A 22,559-nucleotide genomic window follows, 5' to 3' on the forward strand; every position below is an offset into this window, starting at 1 on the left:
TGGATCGAAACCTACATTATAGAACAACTAAACAGGATTGTGCAGCAATTTCACCATGGAATCCGTCTACTTTCATTCTGTCATAAGTATCTTCAGAATGATTTTCTCCCTAATACAGTTGTAGACCAACTCAGTGTTCATAAATGGTTGACTTCGACCTCAAAAGAGTCTAAAGAGATTCCCAAGGATAGAAATGGCATGAAGTCCCATTCCAATAACACACTACATGGAGGAAAATTAGCAAGGATTGGATTTTTTTCGCCTATGCAAAACGTTTCTTATCACAATGTTGCTAAAACTGAAGAGTGCTCAAAAGTAAAAGCACAAGACATTTAGACCTCTAGGGAAGACACTATTTCGTTTTAGGAATTTTTTACAAGAAGATGTTCACTTTGTAACTTTTATTGTTGGTTTACTGTGATATACAGTGATTGAGTTTTTAAACTTGCATCTTTGTTGTAACATAAGAAAGGAGATACAATCAATAAGCTATAATTTATGAACCAAAGTAGCAAATTTACTTTGTCCAAACTGACAGGTGGATGAAACAATGACGGCGACAAAATTAAATTAATGATGAAGAGGTTTGAAGAATTTATAAATAGATTTGAGACTAGCCCAAACAGTGCTTTTATCTGGTGAAGCTATGCAACACCTACAAGCCTGAGCCTTCAGCTCAAATTAGCACTTTCTCTTTATGTATACTGAGGAGGGGTTTGTGATAACATAAAGAACAATTAAAAGGACTGAGACATCAAAGCAGGAATTATAATATGAAGAAAGGTATATATGCCTAGGAATTCACATTTTTCCCCTCCTTGCAATAACAACCTCTTTCTATCTTTTAGTTGACTCCAAGCGGTAAGACGCTTTCCAATTCCAAAGTTATTCAACATTCACACTAAACACAGTACGAACTGAATGTCGACCATCAAACCATGTTATTGACCCAAAATTGTAGCCTCTAGGAGCCTTCTTGCCATAAAATGAGACTTGAAAAGACACCCTCCTCACACCCTCAGCAAAAACTAACTTCTCTGGAAGAACCTTTACTATTAAGCCTACCGGAGCATGCACTTTCGCAATGTACATAGAATTCAGGGCAGCAACATTGGTCGCCGTTCTTTGAATTGTCTTTGCAGGTTGATGCCGGTGGAGTTTACTAATGGAGATTGATGGGTAGTTAACATTAGAGATGAGTTCATCAATGGAGATTTTGGGGCAGACGAACTTTGTGTTTGACATAGATCTTATATTTTTCTCTGGGTAGCCATAATAGCAAAGGAACTCGAGATAGTTTTCTGTTGTGGTTTCAAAGACTAGTCCGGGACTAAGAGCTTTCAGTGGGTTTATTTCTCCGACCCCCACCTCATGTGGATTCGCAAAGGTGTTAGAACTGTTTGTCAGAGGTTTTTTCATGTTGTTGAACACAGTTGCTGAAACAAGAAGAGATATCGACTCAGAGAAATATAATCTGGGAGAACAGTTTATTTTAATTGAAGTACTTAAACTGCTTTAAAAACATGCATGGGGAATCATGTGTTGTATGATTTCTTCCTCTATCATGCACAAAAATATCTCCCTCTATTTAAGATTTTATAACGAAATCACATGAAAGGAGTGAAGCACAAAATGCCATCAAAGTATATCAATTGCATACAAGACATGTAACTTTCAAACTCTTAAAAAGTATACCTGTTGTCATAAGCGCTGATTTGATCATGGAAGAAGTCCATCGACGATGCACTGACTTGATGAATGCAGCAGCCCCCGTTACGTGTGGACAAGCCATTGAAGTACCTGATTTTATGGAAAATGTGGATGGCTTCTTCCCATTTGGGACTGTTCCTGTTTCATTCTTGGGAGCTACGGCAGCCAAAATGGCCACTCCCGGAGCCATTATATCAGGCTGAACAGTATATAAAAAAATTAACTCCGGTTAATGTTGCAGACAAATATTGGTCCTAGTATGCATGACTGCATACTTCAATTCATGTCAGGAACATTACATTAATTAAGACCTGGTTAGATGCATGTACAAGTCCATTTTTGTGGCTGCTAAATCCCACATGAAATGAGTAGAAAAACCAAGAGAAACTAGAGAGAGGAGAACAAGATGAATCCTACAATGGAAAGACACAACAACCAAGACAGAGACATCCATGGTGTCCTGTTCAGTCTATGTATGTAGTTATATTGCAGACACATGGCTGCTCCTCAGTATACAATGTAATTATCATGGTGCTTGGGTGACAATGGTGGCTAAATGACCCCCTAAGCGGAGAGATAGATACAGGTGAGACAAAATACAGTAGCTCCTTAGTCGGATTTAGAATGAATTAAGCCATTATTATCGGATTTAATGTGGTCTCTGTCGGTCCCATGCTTCAGAGTTAGAAGCTTTAGCACCAACTCGACTTAATCATGATTTCCGACTTCATAAATGGTTGCAAAAATTTTAAAATGTGAAAACACATCAAACTAAATACGTTTCGAAGCAAATTTCAACCCAAAAACATAGCTGCAAGTGAAAGAAAAATAACCTTGAGAATGTTTTCTGTAAGCTCTGCAGGACCCCTCGATGAAAAATATGCAACAGCTGGTGCAGGTCTATACCTTGGAACATCAACTGTTGGGAGAATTGTTGCTGTTGGGTTTCTGTTGTCAAGGCATAGCTAAGTTATCATACCTAACATAGTTGTAATTTATGACTGATACATACTAATGAGGTCATATAGTCAAACATCTGCAGCTGAAAGAGTGACCTTGAAATTGCACAAAAGTTCAAACTCACACATACTACACAATCATCATTTGAATATTCAGATGAAAGGGACCTTAGGTTTTATTGATCCCTTTGAAAACTACTTCAACTGAGGCAAAAGCTAAATTCAATTACCATATACTTTAGCATGATACTATCACATAGGCCTAACCAGAGATTTGGCAATGCTAATAATTTATTTTCCATCCAAGCAGAAAGCACTATAGCCAAAGAAAGAGAAATTTAATTTGACAATTGATGTCCATATGCAGGATAGAAATCATGCACATTATATAGGACAATGCGGCACAAGACTAAAACTTGTAATGATCCAGATAAAGAGAGTTGGTAGACATGATCCCTCAATGGGCAACAATACAAGGACTTAGAATATAAATTATCGATGAATGACAATAAAGTAAACACACAACATAGATGGTAAATGGACTGAATTGTACATTTGAAACACTTACTTGGTAGAATTTATGTACTGGAGAATCTGAAAGCCTGCAATATTGCCAACTTCTGTATATGGGAAAATGCCCGAATCGAAAGGCACACTTTTCTCAGCTTCATCAATCAGAATCAACCCTTTGGCTTTAGCATCTTCTACAACTAATTTCTTGATTTTCCTTGAAACAGCCGGGTCATCATCAACACAAACAACAATTTTTCCAACTACTTTCTTTGGATCCAATGATCCTGGATAACAATTTCTGCAGTTCAGTGTAAACAGCATTTACATTTACTGAATGTAGAGCAAAATGATTAATTTTTCGGACTTTGGATTTGTTTAAAACCAAAGCTTTTATCAAAATGTGACAAAGCAATGACATGAATATGAATTTCCAAAAAGAAAAAGAGGCTAGAGGATGATGAATTATGGTCACCTTGCTTCTGATACAGGCGTATAATAACCAGCAACATCTTTTCCAAATACAAGAGGATATGTCCTTGAACGAGTGAGATTGGAGAAATTGATGGCTGAACCCTATTAGAACCTAGATGTGAGAAACTTCTGCATAAACAAGATTATGAACTTTTTTAACAATAGAACTTCGTTAAATATCTTACTGTGAAATTTTTCCCATTTCCAAGAACTATTTTAGATTGGAAATCCCTATCAATGTTAGAAGCTGCAACGGTGAAGATCCACGGTGCTGTATTAACAATAGTGTAAGGATCAGGACCATCATTTCCTCCAGAGCAAATTACCATGACCCCCATTTGTTCAGCATGAAATGCTCCAATGGCTATGGGGTCGTTTAAGTAATCGGATTGAAAGAGTGAGCTAATCCCAATGGAAATAGATATTATATCTACTCCATCTCTAATTGCATCATCAATAGCCTTCAATATGGTGGCACCAGAGCAACCAACATCTGAGCAAGCCTTGTAGCAAGCAATCCTAGCTGAAGGCAAGCCGCCCTTTGCTGTGCCTAGTGCTAAGCCATAGTAACTAGCATTCAGGACTTGCACACCAGCCGCTATGGATGCGGTGTGAGTTCCGTGGCCGACAGAATCCCTTGGTGAGCCTTTTGTTCTGGCTAAACTGCTCTGGTTGCCATCTCTTGTCCATGGAACATTGTAGTATCTTGCACCTATCAACTTTCTGTGACAAATAAATGTAACGAATCAAGATATAGTTGTATACTAATCTTCTAATCCCTCTCTCTCTCTCTTTAATTTTATATTTAAAAGCCTTGTGAAATAGTTCTGCAATTAACACCATGGAGGGTGAAACAACATAATCACCTATTACAATTCGATTTCCGGAAGTCTGAGCCCTCCATACAGACTCCTTTCCATCTTGAAGGGACTGCACCAATTCCCTCATCATTGAAACTTGAGGACTCGGGCCATATCCCTTAATCAACACATTTAAATGAAGAGTTATTCTGCACAAGTTGATAAATGTATATAGCCAAAAAAGGAGGCTGCTAAACATATAAATTTTTTAATGAAACAATGTACTAAAATTTTATCCTTCAACTATTTTGTTTTAGAGAGGTAAACGAAATTAGAATTTTCTTAACAATTTATTGTTGTTATTGTGAAATCAAATCAAAGGTTATTAAGCTATGGCAGAACTCTCCCTTTCATCTTCTTTGAAATGGTACAACTGATTTTTTTTTCTTATCAGCAACTGTTGTCCATGTGATTTGAACACAGGACTTCTTCCAACAAGACAAAGTGGAGACTGAGTGCCGCTAGACCAAATGATTGCGGCCGCTCTAAATTCCACCTCAATTCTGGATTTAACCTTACCTTTCCTATCTCATTCACCTGTTTGGTGGCTTAATGAAACATACGAATTTTACAGTAAGCTTTTATTTTGGGACAAGCACTTTATATATTATCAAGCTATTATTCCCCAACCCTACTCCCTTAACAACAAAATAAATGAATAAAGTTAATTGCAAAGTAGAACAGGTATGAAGATTGTTACCTGTATCTATCATCCCAATTATAACATCACTTGATAGGCCCCGCTGATATTTATTGCTTGGTAGCCTGCCAGATTCCGCCTCTAAGAAATCCCAAGAACGTGTTGTGTGTAGCTCAAGTATTGAGTCGGGGAAGATAGAAACCACATCGTCATGGCCTGCATGTTGCAAATTGATTTACGATTTTCTTCGGATTTTGAAGTGCATAAATAAATCTTTGGTCATAAATGGGCTATAAAACTTTTTAAACAAAATTACACTGTATAAGTGAATTTCATTAATAAAAACAAATAAAAAATTAGTAGAGTAAAATGAATTTTCGATCGTGGTTTGCCTCGATTTCAATATTGATTTATTTTCTTTTTTCTCAATTAATTGGGTTACTGAGTTTGGGTTTGGTTTTGATCATTATGGTATAGAATCCAAATTTTCAATTTGGGAAAAAACATTTCACTTGTTTTTGAGAAATATTGTCTGGGATTAATAAACCGTCTTATGAGCTCTCTAAAACTAATCTCAGTTTTAAAATTCATGCTTATTTCAACTCTAGGATTTCTTCGAATTCTTTCTTCTAGCCCCTACGGTGTGTGCCAATTGGTTTTTTTTAATATATTTTTTTTATAATTATTTAATTTTTTATTTTAGAATTTAAAAAGATAATGGATAGTTCTATTTCATAAAAATAAGACCTATTATCTAATTTTTTTTAATTTTTTAATTTTTTAATATAAAAAATTATGAATTTATCATATTATCCTCATTTAATTAATAATTTCAATTCTTAATATTTACATTAACCAAGAGTATTTTTTGGTATTATGAAAGTTTCACAATTCTTGCTTTATATTATAGATTTTCTATTTTTTTTTTATTCTCCTCTTATTTCTTTTTTTCCTTTTTTAATTATTTGCATGTGTGCTAGGCAAATTTTGAAAGAAGGAAAATTCAGCCAAGCTATAGCCCAACCAACCAGCCCACAACATTGTTCTGCCTAGGGATTGTCATTGAGCCAAACTGGCCCAAAAGTTTTAGGTTTGGGCAAGGCTGAGGTTTTAAAGGGATCGGCCTAGGCCAGCCCATTGAGCCAAGCTTAGGATGGCTTTTTGAGTTAAAAGGCCACCCACGATCCTAAATGGCCCACTCATTGCCTTATTTCCATTCCAAAGATTTAAGTAAATGTCTTGTCCTTTTACTTTAATTTTTTTTATTTATTACTCTATTTACTGTTTACAATGTAAATAAGGAATTACCCCCCATTTGGATTTAATTAAAAACAATGAAAAATCAAATTTCCAACAAATCAAAATATGAAAATCCAATTTTAGTATAAGATATAGTTTATACTAATATTGATACCTCAATAAGTCAATGTATAATTTATACCATCTCATAAAATCATGTTTGATTATTTAATATGTAAGGAATATAAACCGCTCAAAATATCCTTCAAAACATTAATATTTCGAAAGTCCATTTTTCATACAAGTCAATAGTGTAAGGATACCACAAAACAATAGTCAATAATGGAGGGCCTTGGGCGGGCCTACTCAGGCTGGGCCAAAGGTTTCAAATCCTAAGTCCAAGCCCTACCCAACTTTAGAATGGGTCGGGTCAAACATGCCTAACCATCGAGTCGGATCATAATTTGGTCTATCGGGCCTCGAGCTACCCACTTCAAGCCGTGGGCCGAGAGCCAAATGATCATCCCTAATTCTGCTCTTGCATGCATAGCCAATTTTGAATTTCTGAAACCCTAAGGCAAATCATGAAATTGGATTGTACATGAAGCACAATTTATTTTCCATACTCACACAAGTTAATACAAGGGTTCAAATTTGAAGTAAGTGATTTTCATAGAGTTGACAAATTCTTAAATAGTCACTAGTAAATTGGCAAGACTTTTGCTATTAACAATTAGCCTTAAAAATATGCAAAAGTCATTCATTTATAAGTTTTTTAAAAGTCATTAAGTTTTTGGACACCACGAAACTTTTAAAAACTTTTTAAAAGTCACAACTGGATACCACCAAACTTTTAAATACTTTTAACTACTTTTTAAAAATCACAACTGAATACCACTAAACTTTTAAATACTATTTAAAAGTCACAATTGAATACCTCCAGACTTTTTAACTCTATACAAAATTGAGATTTTAATAAGAAAAAACTTAATCTTAATCACTTCATCAAAACATCCGTTAACACATTCAGATTACAAATAGGTTTACCACATTTGGGATTAACCGAATTGGTCATGGGTGATGGTGTAACCCCCAAAAAAAAAAAGACAAAGAGGATAACCCAAGTGGAGAGGGAGAGGGTGGAGTAATTGGTTAAATTTAGGACAAGTAAGAATTCTATTTGCATACAAAACCTGTGTCAAAACACCCCACAATGGTCCTTGTACTATTTAAACCTCATCATTTCAGTCTCTATTAATATGTCAACCTCATCCTTTTATGCCGCATATCAATGTCATTTTCAAAGTCAATTTCATCTAATTTCCTGCCAAAACTAAGGGCAATATCGTCCAATCACTCATACCCATGAACAATGTCATCAAATCACTACCAGCCTAACACCAACCCTCCAAATCTTTTGGCAAATCCATGTCCCACCCAACCAAACTAGTATTCAGGTAAATATATTAAATTGATAAAATGAGGGGTATTTTTAGCATATTTTCAATTGTTTGGGGTTTCAGAGAAAACTTCAAACAAATTAGGATTTAGTAGGATTTCCAAAGAAATTAGTGTCCAGAGAATGAATACAGAGAGGGACCACAGAGGCGCAGAAAAAAAGATAAACTAATCCAGGATGTTCATGTGCCTAGCAACTTCTAAGAAATCATCAGCTACCAACAAGGTCATCTTCAACATAATTTTGCTCTCCAAATGCATGATACATGATATGCAAGCAAGTAAGATTGCAGGGAAGAAAATTATTTGTACAATTGTTTTCTAATTTGGTAAGTATGCATACTTTAATAACAGTATTTTGTATGTCTCCCAGGTAAAAATAAACAAAGTCTTCCATATGCACACACTCACCCAGCATTGTATTCTAGATAGATCTTAGATCTATCTAATGTATTTGTTCTATATAATGAAAGAGCAAACCAGGCAAAAGAAATTAGTTACCTGATAAAATGGAAGCTTCAGTCTCAGTAAGCATGGCAGAGAATCCTCCAAAAGCATGATTATACTTGTGAATTATAGATATTCTCTCAATCTCATGGCTTCCAGAGAAAAAAAAAATTATATATTAAAAGTAGGTAATAGAATTAGATTAAATGATGAGAGAGAGAGAGAGAGAGAGAGAGAGAGACAACAATATGGTGATGTTGGTGGTGATTATGATGATAACCTTGGAATAATGGATGACAGCATTTGCAAATAAGCTGATTCTGCTGCATCTTCAGCTCCAAGAACTCTTCCATTTCCATTTGTTGATGAGCTTCCCATATAAATTACATGATGCTGCCAACCATATAAGAATTTTATTTAAAAGCATTCAATATGACAAGATAGACATTTTGAAAATTTCATTTCCATATGTGGTTGAAATGCTTGTGGAAAAATTCAAATGTGATACAATATTTCATGTCTGATATTTTCTCAGCAAGCAAACAAAGAGCAAACTAATTAGAAAACAGTGTGGAAATGAATCCATTTCAAAATTAATTACCTTGGGAATCTGGTTTGAAGTAGTGGCACCACAGAGGAGAAAGAAAGGTAGAGAGAGAAAAGGGAGCAGCAGTTGAAGGGGAGTCATGGAAGCTGAGTAGTAGTGAGGAGAGTGCTTCAGTGTGAATTGGTTAGCAATTAGACCAATTATTGTAGCCTTGTTTAAGTGGAATGTTTTCTTATATATGAAGCCATACATTTTGTAGGCTGAGTGTGAAGTGGAAGCTTGTAAATGAACTCAAGAAGCTTGAACCATGGGCAAAGCATCTTTGAATACTTTTCTGGTCCTTCATTTTCATCATAAGCATTTATAATTTTCCGTAACAAACACACCTTCAGATTTTCCTTCTTCATTATTAGTTTATTATTTATAGAAAATCAGGATATGCCCCTTAACAACTATTCTCTCTACAGGGCGTCTCGTCCTTTAAAGTTAAAGGATAGGACGCATTGAGAAAACCTCATTTTCACTCAATTTTCTTCAGTTTTAATCACATTTATTAACATGGTTAATTAGTTCAGGATGTAAACTCAGCATTTACATCTTAGATTTTAGATTTTTAGTCTCGGATTCTATACCCTAAAATATTAAACGTTGTCAAATAATGATCAAAGTTGAGTAGAAGTGATATTTTACCAATGTGTCATGTCTTTAAAAAAATGTGACGTCATGTATAGAGAATCGTTGCGACGCAATCATTTACATAGTCAAGAGGATGATGGCTTTAGGAATTTTCAATTACTTCTTCAGATTCCAACCCCCTTTTGTCTTTCCATTTTTTGTTAGCATTTAATAGAAAGCAGACTATAAACTTGAAATGCAAGTAAACAATTGTCTCTTTACCTACAAAAAGAGCAGAGGGAGAAGAGTTGCATATATATAAAATGGCCATGTGCAATTTTCTGCTTTGTTTCCTTTATTCTCCTCCCTTTCCAGTATTCTCTCCTTTACGCGTTTCTCAGTATAATTTATATATACCCTCTTTATTCTTCAATTTATTATTATTATTATTATTATTATTTTCATGTCTTTGCTTATTTGATGAATTATTTTAGCCAGAAAAATAAATAAATAAATAAAAAAATCCAGTACAGGCTTGCAAGTCCAAGCAATTGAGCACCATACAATTGCAAGTGAAACGAGTTCATTAAAGGGATTGCAATAAGAAATGGAAATGTAAAATAAAAGCGAATTGGTAGGGACTGCACACTACACTATCACTATCACCATAATAATGTTTGCGTGCATAAACTACAATTATTGGTTAGAGCTGTACCTTGGAATTTAATTTTATATTTATTAATAAGCATGTTTATTTAAATACAGGACGTAAAAAAAATGAATAAAATACATACGTGTATTATTTCACAATAAATAGATACGGTAAAATACACAAATTTACATGAGCAATCAGTAAGCTAAGATTTGGTGATCTTGTTTCAATTTCTCCCCCTTATAGTTTGCCTTTGAACCATTATTCTCTACACAATTGTTAGAAGTAAGACTACTCCAATATAGTAATATGCATCTGACTAAACAAAACACAAGGCATCCCCCTCACATGTAAGTTGAGCTTCACAGTTCCAGGTGCAGGAAATGAAAAAACAAAATACTCAACATATGGGGCTTCTCATATTAGTTGAATACATTGAATTTATACAACTTTACAACAATATAGTATTGAAGATGCCAGTAAATAGTTCTTATCGTGCGGAGAAAAGTGGGGATGAAATTTATAACAAAGGTAGAGAAAGTGAACAGGGGATGAGAAAAGATATCAAAAAAAATACTCGTGTGCATTATATAGTGGATGACACTTTTATATACAACTGAGTGGTTATGTCTATGAAGGCATCAATTGCAGAAGAAATACAGAGCAATAGCGCCCGGCACTTCGTTCTCCATGAATGCCACAGCACCAATCAATCTCCCTCAGACTGACTTGTTAACATGACTTATTACTTGCCTAGCAGAAGCTCATTTGGATATTGGAAGCAAAACTAGTTTATTTAACTAGATCACTCTTTTCAGGGAAGAGCTGACGCCAGATGTTGGATTAGGTTTGCTTCTCCGCAATTTGACTCTTGAGGAACTCCAGCACTGAAAGCCGCTGCATTTAAAACAAAATGTTAAGTCAAACTGATGAGAATCCAAATCACTTATTGAATGAAGTCAAGCAAGGAAAATCTTACCCGTTGCTCAAGACCAGTGTCTTCAGATTTTAACGTCAAAGATTCCAACAATTTTATGCCTTCTTGAAATTCATCAATTGCAACATCCTCGTCTCCTAGATTCCTGTCAACATCTGCAACTTTTGCAAACGAAACAGCTAGATCCAGAATCTGTGATTTCAAGGAAATGCACGAAGCCAAAGTAAGGAAAAATGGTTTGCTAGGTATAAAGATATACCTTTAAACTACAACATTAAATGACTCTAATAATAATAGTAAACGCATTTCAGTAATTCATATGGGATATAATTCATAATTACAAAAAGTTCCACGGTCTGCAGCAACCGAAAAAACATGCCATAATCTGGAAAATTTTCTTAAAAGAAAGGAGCTAGGTGTTGACATTTGAAAAGCTCTAACAAACACATTTGAAATGACAGAGCTTCTTGAAGTTCTTCAATTGCCAAATCGGTAATGGGTAGAAAGGCTCATAAAGAATGTCAAGTGTGAGACTAATATGTGGAGATGCAAAGCTTAAGAATGTCTGATGTGGGATTATATTCTCAACACCTTTCTCCTTCCATAAAATTCAATAAATAATGGTATATCTCTCTTATCCCTGCTCTTCCTTAGGCTTGACAAATTGTTAATTCCAATAATAATGCCAAAACACAATTTTTCTACTATTAAACTGTTCACCCAAGTACTACACATTATATGTATAACTCTCGACCAAAAGAAAAAAACACATATAATTTCAAGGTTAGTCTCATTTCTTACTCTCCCAGTTCACATCAAATACAATGTAGGAACGAACAGTGTACAGCATGGGAATATCTACATCCTGTGTGTATCGGTCCTATTTCGAGTCTCAACCCAACTTATTTATATACATGCAAAAGATTTTTCATAAACAGTGTTCATAATGACAACAATGGTTTTTTTTCAGGTTCAGGCTCGTTACAGTTAGATTCTACAAGCAACGATATTTGGTAAAACAAATTCCTAATTCAACACAATGCACCATTCACACAAGCTATATGCAGAAGTCTTAAAAATATTATTGTGCTTAAATATGAATACACAACTAACTGAATGGACCGGTTGCAGCTGAGTCAGTCCACTATGGTGATCAAGTAACATATACTAAATCAAGTATTTCAGATCAAATTAACCAAACATATCAAACGCATCTGACGACTCATAAGTCATAGCTAATGAGATAAACTAGTATCAATATATTCCCAAACGTATTAAAATGACTATTTATGGAAAAAAATTGTTAGCAGTATTATTACTACTGTGAGTCAAATAAAAGAAACCTAAATGACAAGGGGGCTGAGAAGCTAAAAATAGTTGCTGACCTGGGATGGAACATTTGGATCATCCTTGACAGCATCACGTCGAACATTCAACGACTGGAAGTAGTAAGACCGCGCAGCTTTCAGGTCTCCATCATAGTATTTAAGATCTCCAATTTTATTAAGTGAAATAGTAAGTGTATGTGTTATCTGTAAAATGATTTAAGGAAGAACAACTATATCAGGTCAAGAACGGCTAGGACAAACTGCTGATATTACAGTAAAGTTGGATGTAATAACCTCCTGATCATTTCTGGGCAGTTTTGAAAGAAACTCAACACTCTCTTCAAAGTAACTGACTGCTGAACCAGCATCTCCTGTTGCCCGACTGAAAAACAAAAAACAAAGAACAATTAAAATCCATTCAAGTAAACAAATCAGGGATCATTGTCGAATTCATCATGAAGTTAGTATCAGTCTAAGATATACATATGCAGAAATCCACTAAGCAGTTATTTCTACATTGAAGACATCCTTAAAAATCAGATCTAGTAAATAAAAATTCATCTCAAAAGTTTTATTAACAATATAGTGATGCTCAAATAGATAATCTCCAAATTTAATCAACTGTGTGATGATTTCTAAACCTGAATGCAGACTTGATAATCCACTATTTCCTCAGTCCAGAGCTTCGCAGCAGTGACAACCACAGGCTATATTATATTCCAACCATAATTTTCTTTGTTGGCGACTTAGTGATTAGATTTAATCCATATAAGTACAATTCAAAGATTAATTATTCTCTAGATATTCTTATAATAACTCAGGGATTTAACTATTTGGGTTTATTTATCTCATATATCTTACAAGGGTATAATTTTATTATATTATGGGATGGCCTATGTAAATAGCTCACTGTAATACAGTTGAGATTTGGCATACTCATTAAGAATTTAAATATTGACGTTAACCCTAATTCATTATTTCCTCTTCTCTGACATTTTTCTATATCTCCCTATCATCTTATTCTTTCTCTCCTCTTCATCTCTTTCTCTGTCCTAACGCAAAGAGTATTAAAATCCTAAACCAATTTTAGTGCCATCACCAAAATTATTAAATCATCACCCATTTCTTAGAACTCAACCACCAACAACCTTGAATCAATTGCGCATGTTGCCCCCACAACCATGTTAGTTGTCATGTGACAAATTCCAGATGCTAACCTTGCTTTTGAGAACCTAACACAAACCATCACCAACCACCATCGGTATTCCGCACACCAACCCTAGAATAAGATGATCTACAAGTTCATGCAAAAATAGTTGGAAACCACCAGTGACTCAACCTCACCGTTGCTGCCAATTGCCATACTGCTCCTCTTAGTAACCAAAACCTTTGTAGAGGTCAGAAGTCGCCTATCTTCCCTGTGGTCCAGTCGTTGTCAACAACTGTTATCCCATGTGACTACCTAAGACCCAGTTATTGCTGGTCTCACATACCTGGTCCAAGTCTAAACAGACTAGTTCTCACTGATATTGCACTGTTTCGTTTTGAGTTTTTAACACATTAATCCCAATACTGTTTGATTTTGACAGATCTTTGATATACCAGTCCAGTTCAGCTCAATTCTATCAGAAATTGACCAAAAGAAAACAAGTGTAGTCTGATATAATGGATAAATTTTTAAGAGAAAATGAGTTAACAGTCTCAATTAAAGATTTTCTTCCTGTTCTACCCATCCAAACAATAATGTAAAAAGAAAATATTGAATTTCACCTCATCATTATGGAATGAAAGAGTGCTGTTTAGGACTGAGTTTTTTCCCTGATGTATTGATAGCATAGGATGTACCACTTCTCCACCTTTAACTACTTTGTACTCCCTTTTCCAATAAACTATATGTTTCCTATAAAAAGTAATTAATCTACGCTATATTTATTAAAGCAAGAACTAGACTGGAGGAAAAAGGGTTCAAAGGTCTTTCACTATGTATCATCTATGGCTCAAGTCTTTTCACTATGTATCATCTAAGGATCAAGTTAAAAAAACATCCATGTCACTCATGTGCTCTACTTGATATCAAATCTAACATTTTTGTGTGACAGATGAAACCACAGATGTATAACTGTCACAAATAAAGCGCTGGTGACTTCAATATTATTGGGCCTTATCTTGGGAGATGTATATGCAATTAGTCCATTCTTTAACTTGTAGGGATAGAAAAAGAGAGTAAAGCAATGAGTGGTGTTTTGGTGGGGAGAGAGAGAGAGAGAAGAAGAAGAAGACAACAAAAACGAAGAGATGAAGAAAAAATCAAGAGGGAAGGGAAGGAAAAAATTTGTTGCAAGATTATTTCTCAGATAATCTATAAATTTATCTTGCACTCTTCACCAACATAACGTGAATTTTCTGAAGTCCTATATGAGAAGGAATCTCATTGTATCTCCATCATTATGTGACATATCCAATGTTACCTGGTACAGGGAGCGATACGGTACGTGGAATGGGAACAGGTATGGGATTCGCTAGTTCTATGGTACAGATTCGTTAGGGGGTAGGCATAGTCGGTGCAGTGTTTGAAGTTGTAATTCGTTTGAGAGTTTAATTCTGGTCATTGTTAATTTTTCAACTTGTTGAAAATCAAATTGTTTCCTGCAGCATAATAAATGTCATAATTTTCAACTTTAATTTATTTTTTTTAAACTTAATTTGGTCTATTTATTTTGCAGTTCCCAATTACTTGTATTAAATGGAGACCTCTCCATAGATACATCTTCCCCTTGGAAATTAAAGCTGACACAACATCCCAAGCACCTCCCTCTTTCACACTCTCTATGTTTTTTTTTTTTTTCTAATTGAGTACTGTAAAACACAAATCAAGTTATACATAATTTAGACAAATAAATTTCAATCCCATCCAGTATTGGTGATACTATATGAGGTAGTTAGTATCCCATCCAGTGTTGGGTGGCAAACTTTGATGAAATCAATATTTAGGGTGTCTCTCTATACAAACCACTGTTTTTGTTTTATTACAACCTATGCAGATGTAATAATGAGGAAAACCTACGTTTAGTGGTGATGAGAAGAGAGAGACCAGAAATTTTGTTCACTCATAGAGAAACAGTTTGAAAAGAAAACCAACGAAGAAATTAAATTCCCATGCATTCTAGAATGCAATTCCAAATTCTAATCCTGTAAGGCTTTCTCCACCAGTTTGGTATACTTCAGAACCAATAGATTGAATGAAACATGCTTAGCTAGTGCTAGTAGCCGTTGGACATATCTGTCATTCATTCTTTATTCATGTACAATCATTGCAGGTAAACTTTTCAGATAAAAGCTAAGATACACTATCTATCACTAACATTATTAACAATCTAAATGCATACCATGATATATTAAAAATTCTAATTCACAAAAATACCTATCTACACAAAATATTCTCTTGCCATACTGTCATTCAGCAACATGTAACATGTCAAATTCTCTGCCTCTGAAACGTTATTGTTACATAATACATGCATACATACATTCATCACACATATATATAAAGATTGGGAAGACAAAGGACAAACCAGCAGTCGCCAAGCATTCCGAGAACCGCTCCAAGCTGAGAACACAACTCTGACGTGTTACCCATAGTTTCTAACTGACCTCTGATGTCTTCTGCACAAAGACTAAGTCTTGATTTGGCACTTTCTATATTCTGGGCTCGGAATGCCTACACAGTAGACAATAAATAACAACACCAAAAGTTAACACAGCAAACCAAGAAAAGAAATGCAAAATCATGAATTCAAATCAAAGGCAAAACCACACTGACCCTCATGGCTTGCTGCACCAAGAAAGCCCCTCTCTCCAAAGACACGTCTTCATATATAACTCTCTTGCTATTATTATTACCATCATTGCTGTTGCTTTCAGGGGTTGAATCTTGTTTATCCTCTGCATTATGAGACCTCTTGATTCTTGCATGACCTTCGATAAAGCGATCCACCAAATTCTGAAGATTGGTGTCGGCTTCGATCTTCTCAATGTCAGCTCCACACAAAGGACAGTCCTTGAATCTTGAAATACAAGCTCTAAAACAACAATTAACTAAATTACAAATAAAAATTAAGAAACCCAATACAAAAGATTAATGAAAAATTCAATACAATCAAGTAATTGAAAAAAAAGAAAAAAAGAAACCCAATACAAAAAAATAACGAAAAATTCAAAGGGAAGCATGGTTTACTTGCAGAACGAGTGAGAACAAGGGGCGCATTTGGCAGAGTCGAACAGAAGGGCGTGGCATATCATACAGCTGAGAGGGCCAAGCTTGAATGTCTGAGAATCGTAACCCAAGGGGCATTTAGGGGAAATTGTAGCTGTGTCAGCTGAGGACTCTTTCTTGCTTGGCTCTGATGGCCGAGCGGCTTTCACAAATGGGCAAACTGGCCTCATCTTCTTCTTCCTCCTCCTCCTCCTCCTCCTATCAATTATTCAATTCTGGTGCTTCAATTTTGATTTTGATGAGCCTTGCAAGTTTTCTTTAGCTCAAGATACGACGACGTTTCAGTTCCTGTTGCAGCCTTGCTCGACCTGATCGTCTTGGAATTAAGAATGCTGACTGGTGGTGAGGTGATTATCCTATCTGTCCTCTGCCTAGTTTATCCTAAGATTTCTGTGCAACCCCTTTACCACATTTTTATTTCTACAAATACTCCCTAAAGTTTTCTGTTTCTCCAACTACAAATAGGGGTGTACAAGATCCAACCCAATTCGCCCAAACCGACTAATCCAATTTTAACCAACATGATTAGATCGTATGAAGGAATTGCGTATGAGAATCCAATCAAATTAATCCAATCTAGTTAGTTTTATGCTTATTTTACTCTTGTAGGTATTTATCGTTAAAAAAATTATGAATATTTTAAGTCATTTAATGGAGTTATGTTTAATATATTATATAATCAAAGCAATTTTCTCTAATATTTCATTTTACATTTATGTCTATTAATATGTTTGATTATATTAAACATAAGGATAAATGTTGAATATTTCATTATTGTCTTTTTCTATTATCAAAACCAATAATCTAATCCAATCCAATCCAATCCAATATCAATTAGATCAGATCAGAATGGATTTAAACATCTAATATGATTGAATCGAATTGAAAAAATAACAATCCAATTTATATTAACTCGAATGCGGATTGACTAAATTGTATTGGTTTCAAACCAACGTACACCCCTAACTACAAATCGTCCCAAAGTATTGCCAATTTTCAAATTAATATCCAATTATTGATGATTTACGAAAGCATACACTAACTCAAATAAATTCTACAAGCACCCCTTCATTAACCAAATTCCTAAAAAATGCGCTTACCACCACCTATCAATTCTTAGACCCAATTTTTATGCTCACTCTCTACTCTACATGAGCAAAAAAATATAATGAAAAGCTTATCATGCAATGCAAAGCGAGAAGGGCAACGTCTATGAGCAATCCCTTGTCCCTTATCAACTAAATCCCTTGTCGTTCGAGCTCACATTTAGGGCCCGTTTTGATGAGTTTTAGTTGGCTTAATTAAGTTGGTTATTTGGCTTCTGGTTTGATAATTGTTCCTTATCTTTTTAGTTATTTGCCTAGATAATGATCACAGAGCATAGCTTCTCCCACTTAATGTAAGAGTTTTATTTTGTTAGCATCCCAGTGACTTGTATAGTTAGTAATAACGTTGAGGATGCTACTATGCTAAGCTGCATGACATGGTTGATGCAGTTACTGTTAACGAGCTAGAGGTAGGCTGTATGACAGGTTGAGGATGCTAAGTTTTGTTGTCATTTTGAATTTTCACAAGAAAGACATCATGAAAGATGGATATTCAGTTTATGAAGATGACAAAAACTGTGTTTTAATGCTCAAGTTCCTTACATTCAGTTTATGAATTTTTACATAGCCTCTTTAAACATAATAAAAATATAGTATTTAAAGGACACCTTTTCATGCCACCTTGTTCCCAAATTGAATCTGAGAATGCCATTACTGGGAATCTAGGGATTTTTCATGGTGATTGTGCCAAAATTCTTCCTTGCAAAATTTTTCAACAATTGGCATCAACAGATACCAAGTGCAATGGTCTGTCATAATTAGGTTTCTCCATGGACCTAGTATTCTTCACAACACAACAGTTTCTACTCACAAAATTAAAAATGGGATATCGTTCTTCGTATGGCGTTAAGACCTGCAAGCTATTCACTTGAGTCTTTAGGACGCCTGAGATGCATTCATGTTTCCAGGGAAGCTAGCTGATGATGATGTGTTATCTTCATAAGATTGTGATGGCTGTCTTTATTTTTCTATCTCAATTATGTTTTTTCTTTCACTTGTCTCAGACTACCTATGAACAACATCATTTAAACAAATTAAAAATTCAAAGGAAAGGAACTGTCAAAAACAAAAGAAAAACCAGCTACGAACATAGATAATTTCCAGGAATGTTTGAAGGGAACAAAAAACCCAAATGGAGTGAATTCAAACCAATACAACAGGAACGTTCTAGTATGAAATAGCATTGGGTTGATCAAGTAAGACAATGCTCTCTACAAAATAATCCATGAAGCGGTAGGCGTCTGTGCTGGGGCAGTACCCATCCATTCGAAAATGATCACATTGTTTGGTGTTGGGTTCTACCAAGTCATAAAACTTGGTCCTCGATACATACGAAAGCACTACTTGACCATTCTTTCTAAACCCAAGTGGCCTATCCACAAATTTTTGCGTAGAAATAATGAATAATTTAGACCAGGATTCTGCAACACCATAGTCTTTCATCACCCACAAGTGAAAACGAACATCACCAGTTAACAGCATATTTTGACGTTTCACAAAAAAAGCAAGGCAGTCCCTGTATCTTGAAACATAGCAAACCTCTTTTCCCACTGGAGCTTCGAGTGTCCACTTCTTACTTATTTTCAAAGCTGATTTGGGCATCAGGATCTTGCCAAATAATTCAGTGGACAAGTCAAATGACACAATGAACGTGTCGTCCCTATGATTCCTCTGAATCCAATGCAGAGCACCGTTAACAGAAGGGGCGGCATTATCATCACGAGTAAAGTTTCCAGGCGAGAACTTTGCAGGAACAACAGCATCAGTAAGCCTATTCCAAGAGCCCCGGCTAAGGACCAAATCTCAACTGCGCACGACAAGCCGGGAGTCTTATAATGACAAACACTTCTCAAAACCTTATAGTCATTGGTATGCGAATCATAGCCAAATGCGTATCTTATAAGAGCAACTCCACCCATTTACCCTTAGAGCACTTCCATCAGTTAGCCCTTTGCCATGGCAAGGGAGCCCTAAGTCTATTCACGTGAATAGTAGCTGCCTAGCAAAAAAAAATTGTGTTTCCAGTGCAAGGCTTGCCATGGCAAATACTATTCATTTTTTTGTTTTTTCACAACTTTGTTTACTTAAACAATTAATTTAGATAATATTTTCGGATAAGATTTTTGGGTTCTTACGTGTCAATACTATTCATATCGGATTAGATTTTCGGTTTCAAATTTCAGATAAATTTAATATAAATTTCAAATTTCAGATACATTTCAAAATTCAAATTTCAGATAAATTCAAAATGTCAAATTTCAGATATATTTCAAAATTCAAATTCCAGATAAATTTCAAATTTCATGTGAATTTCAAATTTCAGATAAGATTTTCACCCTCTAAAATTGCGCCACGTGTCATCTCTATCTGCCTAAATTTTTCTATAAAAGCAGAGGCTTAGCTCATACCTCTCACATCATATCTTCTTTACATCTTCATTTCTCATATTTTAGATTTCATTTCTCAGATTTTAGATTTCATTTCTCATATTTTAGATTTCATTCTCCATTCTCAATGTCAGACGACATGGAAGAGGTTTTGGAGAGGCAAGAGCGAGAAAGGCGAGCAAGAATGCGTAGAAGAGCTGCAAGCAAAAGGGCGCAGAGAGAACTAAATGAGCAACTTGGTGTGGCCGTTACTTTGCTTTGGAGGAAGAAAACCAGAGCCGTAGTGGTTCACGAGAAGGCCGAGCACCGAATGTGGATAGACATAGACATTCTCGGGGTAAGAATCTTATGGAAGATTATTTTATCCCACAATCTCTGTACTCTGATGTTCATTTTCGAGCAAGATATAGAATGCAACCCCATTTGTTCAATAAAGTCATGCATGATATTTGTAATTATGATGACTACTTTGTTCAAAAGAAAAATTGTGATGGAGATTTGGGGCTGCTTCCCGAGCAAAAGTTCACACTGTGATACTGAATGTTGGCGTATGGGTCATCTGCTGATCAGTGGATGAGATTGCCCGGATGGGGAAGTCCACTATTTTGGAGAGCTTGGTGCGATTTTGTGATGCAATGGAAAATCTGTACACGAGGACTACTGCGCAAACCTACGCCTGAGGACTGCAACGGCTTTTACAAAAAGGAGTCTCGTGGATTTCTGGAATGATTGGGAGCATTGATGCATGCACCGTCAATGGAAAAATTGTCCATCTGCTCGGCAAGGGGATTATGGGAATCGGAAAGGGCGAAAAGCATCATCCTCGAAGCAGATTGTTGGTTTTGATGCATGGGTTTGGCACGCCTTCTTTGGAGTTGCCGGCTCTCAAAATGATTTGAACGTCCTGAGTCAATCCCCGGTGTTCAATGATGTTCTGAGAGGTGAAGGCCCAACTATCACATATCAAATTAATAATACCGTCTACCAGAACGGGTATTATCTAGCTGATGGTATCTACCGAGGTGGACAACATTTGTGAAATCAATTCCACATCCCCGATCCCACAAGGAAATTTTTTTTGCTACCTATGAAGAGGGGTACAGAAAAGATGTGGAGAGGGGCTTTGGTATCCTTCAAGCCCGGTGGGCAATTATCAAGGGAGTGGCACGTCTATTTGATGAGGAGGTGCTTAGGAGTATAATGATGACTTGTATCATCCTTCACAACATGATTGTGGAAGATGAGTATTATTACGATGCTGCTGAAGTGTATGAACTAGATCCAATGAACACCGCCTTAACACGAATTTATGAAAAACCTATGGGGCCAAATGGAGAACCAGTGCAGCATGATCCGTTAGTTAGAGACGATAGTTTCATGCATCGGATGATTGAGCGCTACACGGAGATGCAATCGTCATATATTCATGAACACCATCAAATGGACTTGATGGAGCATTTGTGGGCGGTGAAAGGCAATGAAGGACAATAAAGTAAAGTGAAGATGTGTTTTTAATGTATTATGTTTATGTTGTATTTTTAGTTATGCTTTGTTGTTTTTTTATGCTTTAGTTGTGGTTTGTTTATTTTTTATGCTTTGGTTGTGGTTTGTTTATTTTTTATGCTTTGGTTGTGGGTTGCTTTTTATGTATGGAATGTTTTGAATAAAAAGGAATGTTGTTGAATATTTTCTTCATTCACTAAAAGAAAATGAATACAACTCATAAAATAAAATATATGAATTACAACTACTTTTTTAAACGAAACAAAAAATACAATGAAATGAAAGGCAAGCAAACTAACTTAATGGTACAATGAAATGAAAGGCAAGCAAACTAACTTAATGGTTTTAACCAATCCGTGTTGCTAGGTCCATCGTCACGAAAAAGTCTTCGTCTCATAACATTCCTTCGTTCTAACTTCCAAAATTGTTTTGTTTCGGGGGACATATGGGTTGTATCCACAGCCATAGTTTCCCGATCATTTTTTTCAATCTTTCCTTGGCGTACATACTCCCTTTCTTTTGCATATTCTACTTCCATTGCCCTATCGTGCTCTAGTTGTTTCATATCCATTTCAATTCTCTTGGCTTGCATCTTTGAAAGCTCCTCCAAATATTTAGATGTATTCTTGGTAGAATTACTCCCTCTCTTCGCCTTCGCCGCCTTCCTCCCAATAGGCCTCGGCTCTTTTTCGATAGGTGAGTCTTGACTCATCGGGGAATCCATAGGTGAATCCGATGTCGGTGTCTCATGGAGTGGCATCTCGTTCAACACTATCGTTGGACCCGTTAGAATAATTTGGAATCTCTTACAATTCTTCACCACCTCCCAACATAGGGTATGGTTGAAACTTTTTTTCCCTTGCCCAGTAGCACCAAAAAACATTTGTGCTTGCATAATCTATACAAAAAAAAAA

The 22,559-nt window shown here is 35.6% G+C and overlaps 2 protein-coding genes across 2 annotated transcripts; both read right to left on the minus strand.

Moving 5' to 3' along the window:
- Positions 1-543: 543 nt before the first annotated feature.
- On the minus strand, positions 544-9,075 carry LOC103330892 (CO(2)-response secreted protease-like). Its single transcript, XM_008233503.2, has 11 exons — positions 8,899-9,075; positions 8,578-8,690; positions 8,352-8,449; positions 5,214-5,369; positions 4,520-4,631; positions 3,839-4,376; positions 3,655-3,755; positions 3,238-3,480; positions 2,544-2,658; positions 1,696-1,909; positions 544-1,436 (listed from the first exon to the last, which is right to left on the minus strand). Exons 1-11 carry the CDS (start codon positions 8,983-8,985, stop codon positions 886-888), a joined length of 2,328 nt encoding a protein of 775 aa, XP_008231725.2. The 5' UTR covers positions 8,986-9,075; the 3' UTR covers positions 544-885.
- A 1,433-nt stretch (positions 9,076-10,508) lies between these two features.
- LOC103330891 (zinc ion binding protein) lies at positions 10,509-17,017 on the minus strand. The gene is made up of 7 exons (XM_008233502.2): positions 16,611-17,017; positions 16,197-16,455; positions 15,949-16,094; positions 12,671-12,758; positions 12,434-12,580; positions 11,091-11,240; positions 10,509-11,008 (listed from the first exon to the last, which is right to left on the minus strand). Exons 1-7 carry the CDS (start codon positions 16,817-16,819, stop codon positions 10,955-10,957), a joined length of 1,053 nt encoding a protein of 350 aa, XP_008231724.2. The 5' UTR covers positions 16,820-17,017; the 3' UTR covers positions 10,509-10,954.
- Between the last annotated feature and the right edge of the window lie 5,542 nt (positions 17,018-22,559).

The sequence above is a fragment of the Prunus mume genome, linkage group LG5 (genome assembly GCF_029339155.1).
Source record: "Prunus mume cultivar Tortuosa linkage group LG5, ASM2933915v1, whole genome shotgun sequence".
Classification (NCBI taxonomy): domain Eukaryota; kingdom Viridiplantae; phylum Streptophyta; class Magnoliopsida; order Rosales; family Rosaceae; genus Prunus; species Prunus mume.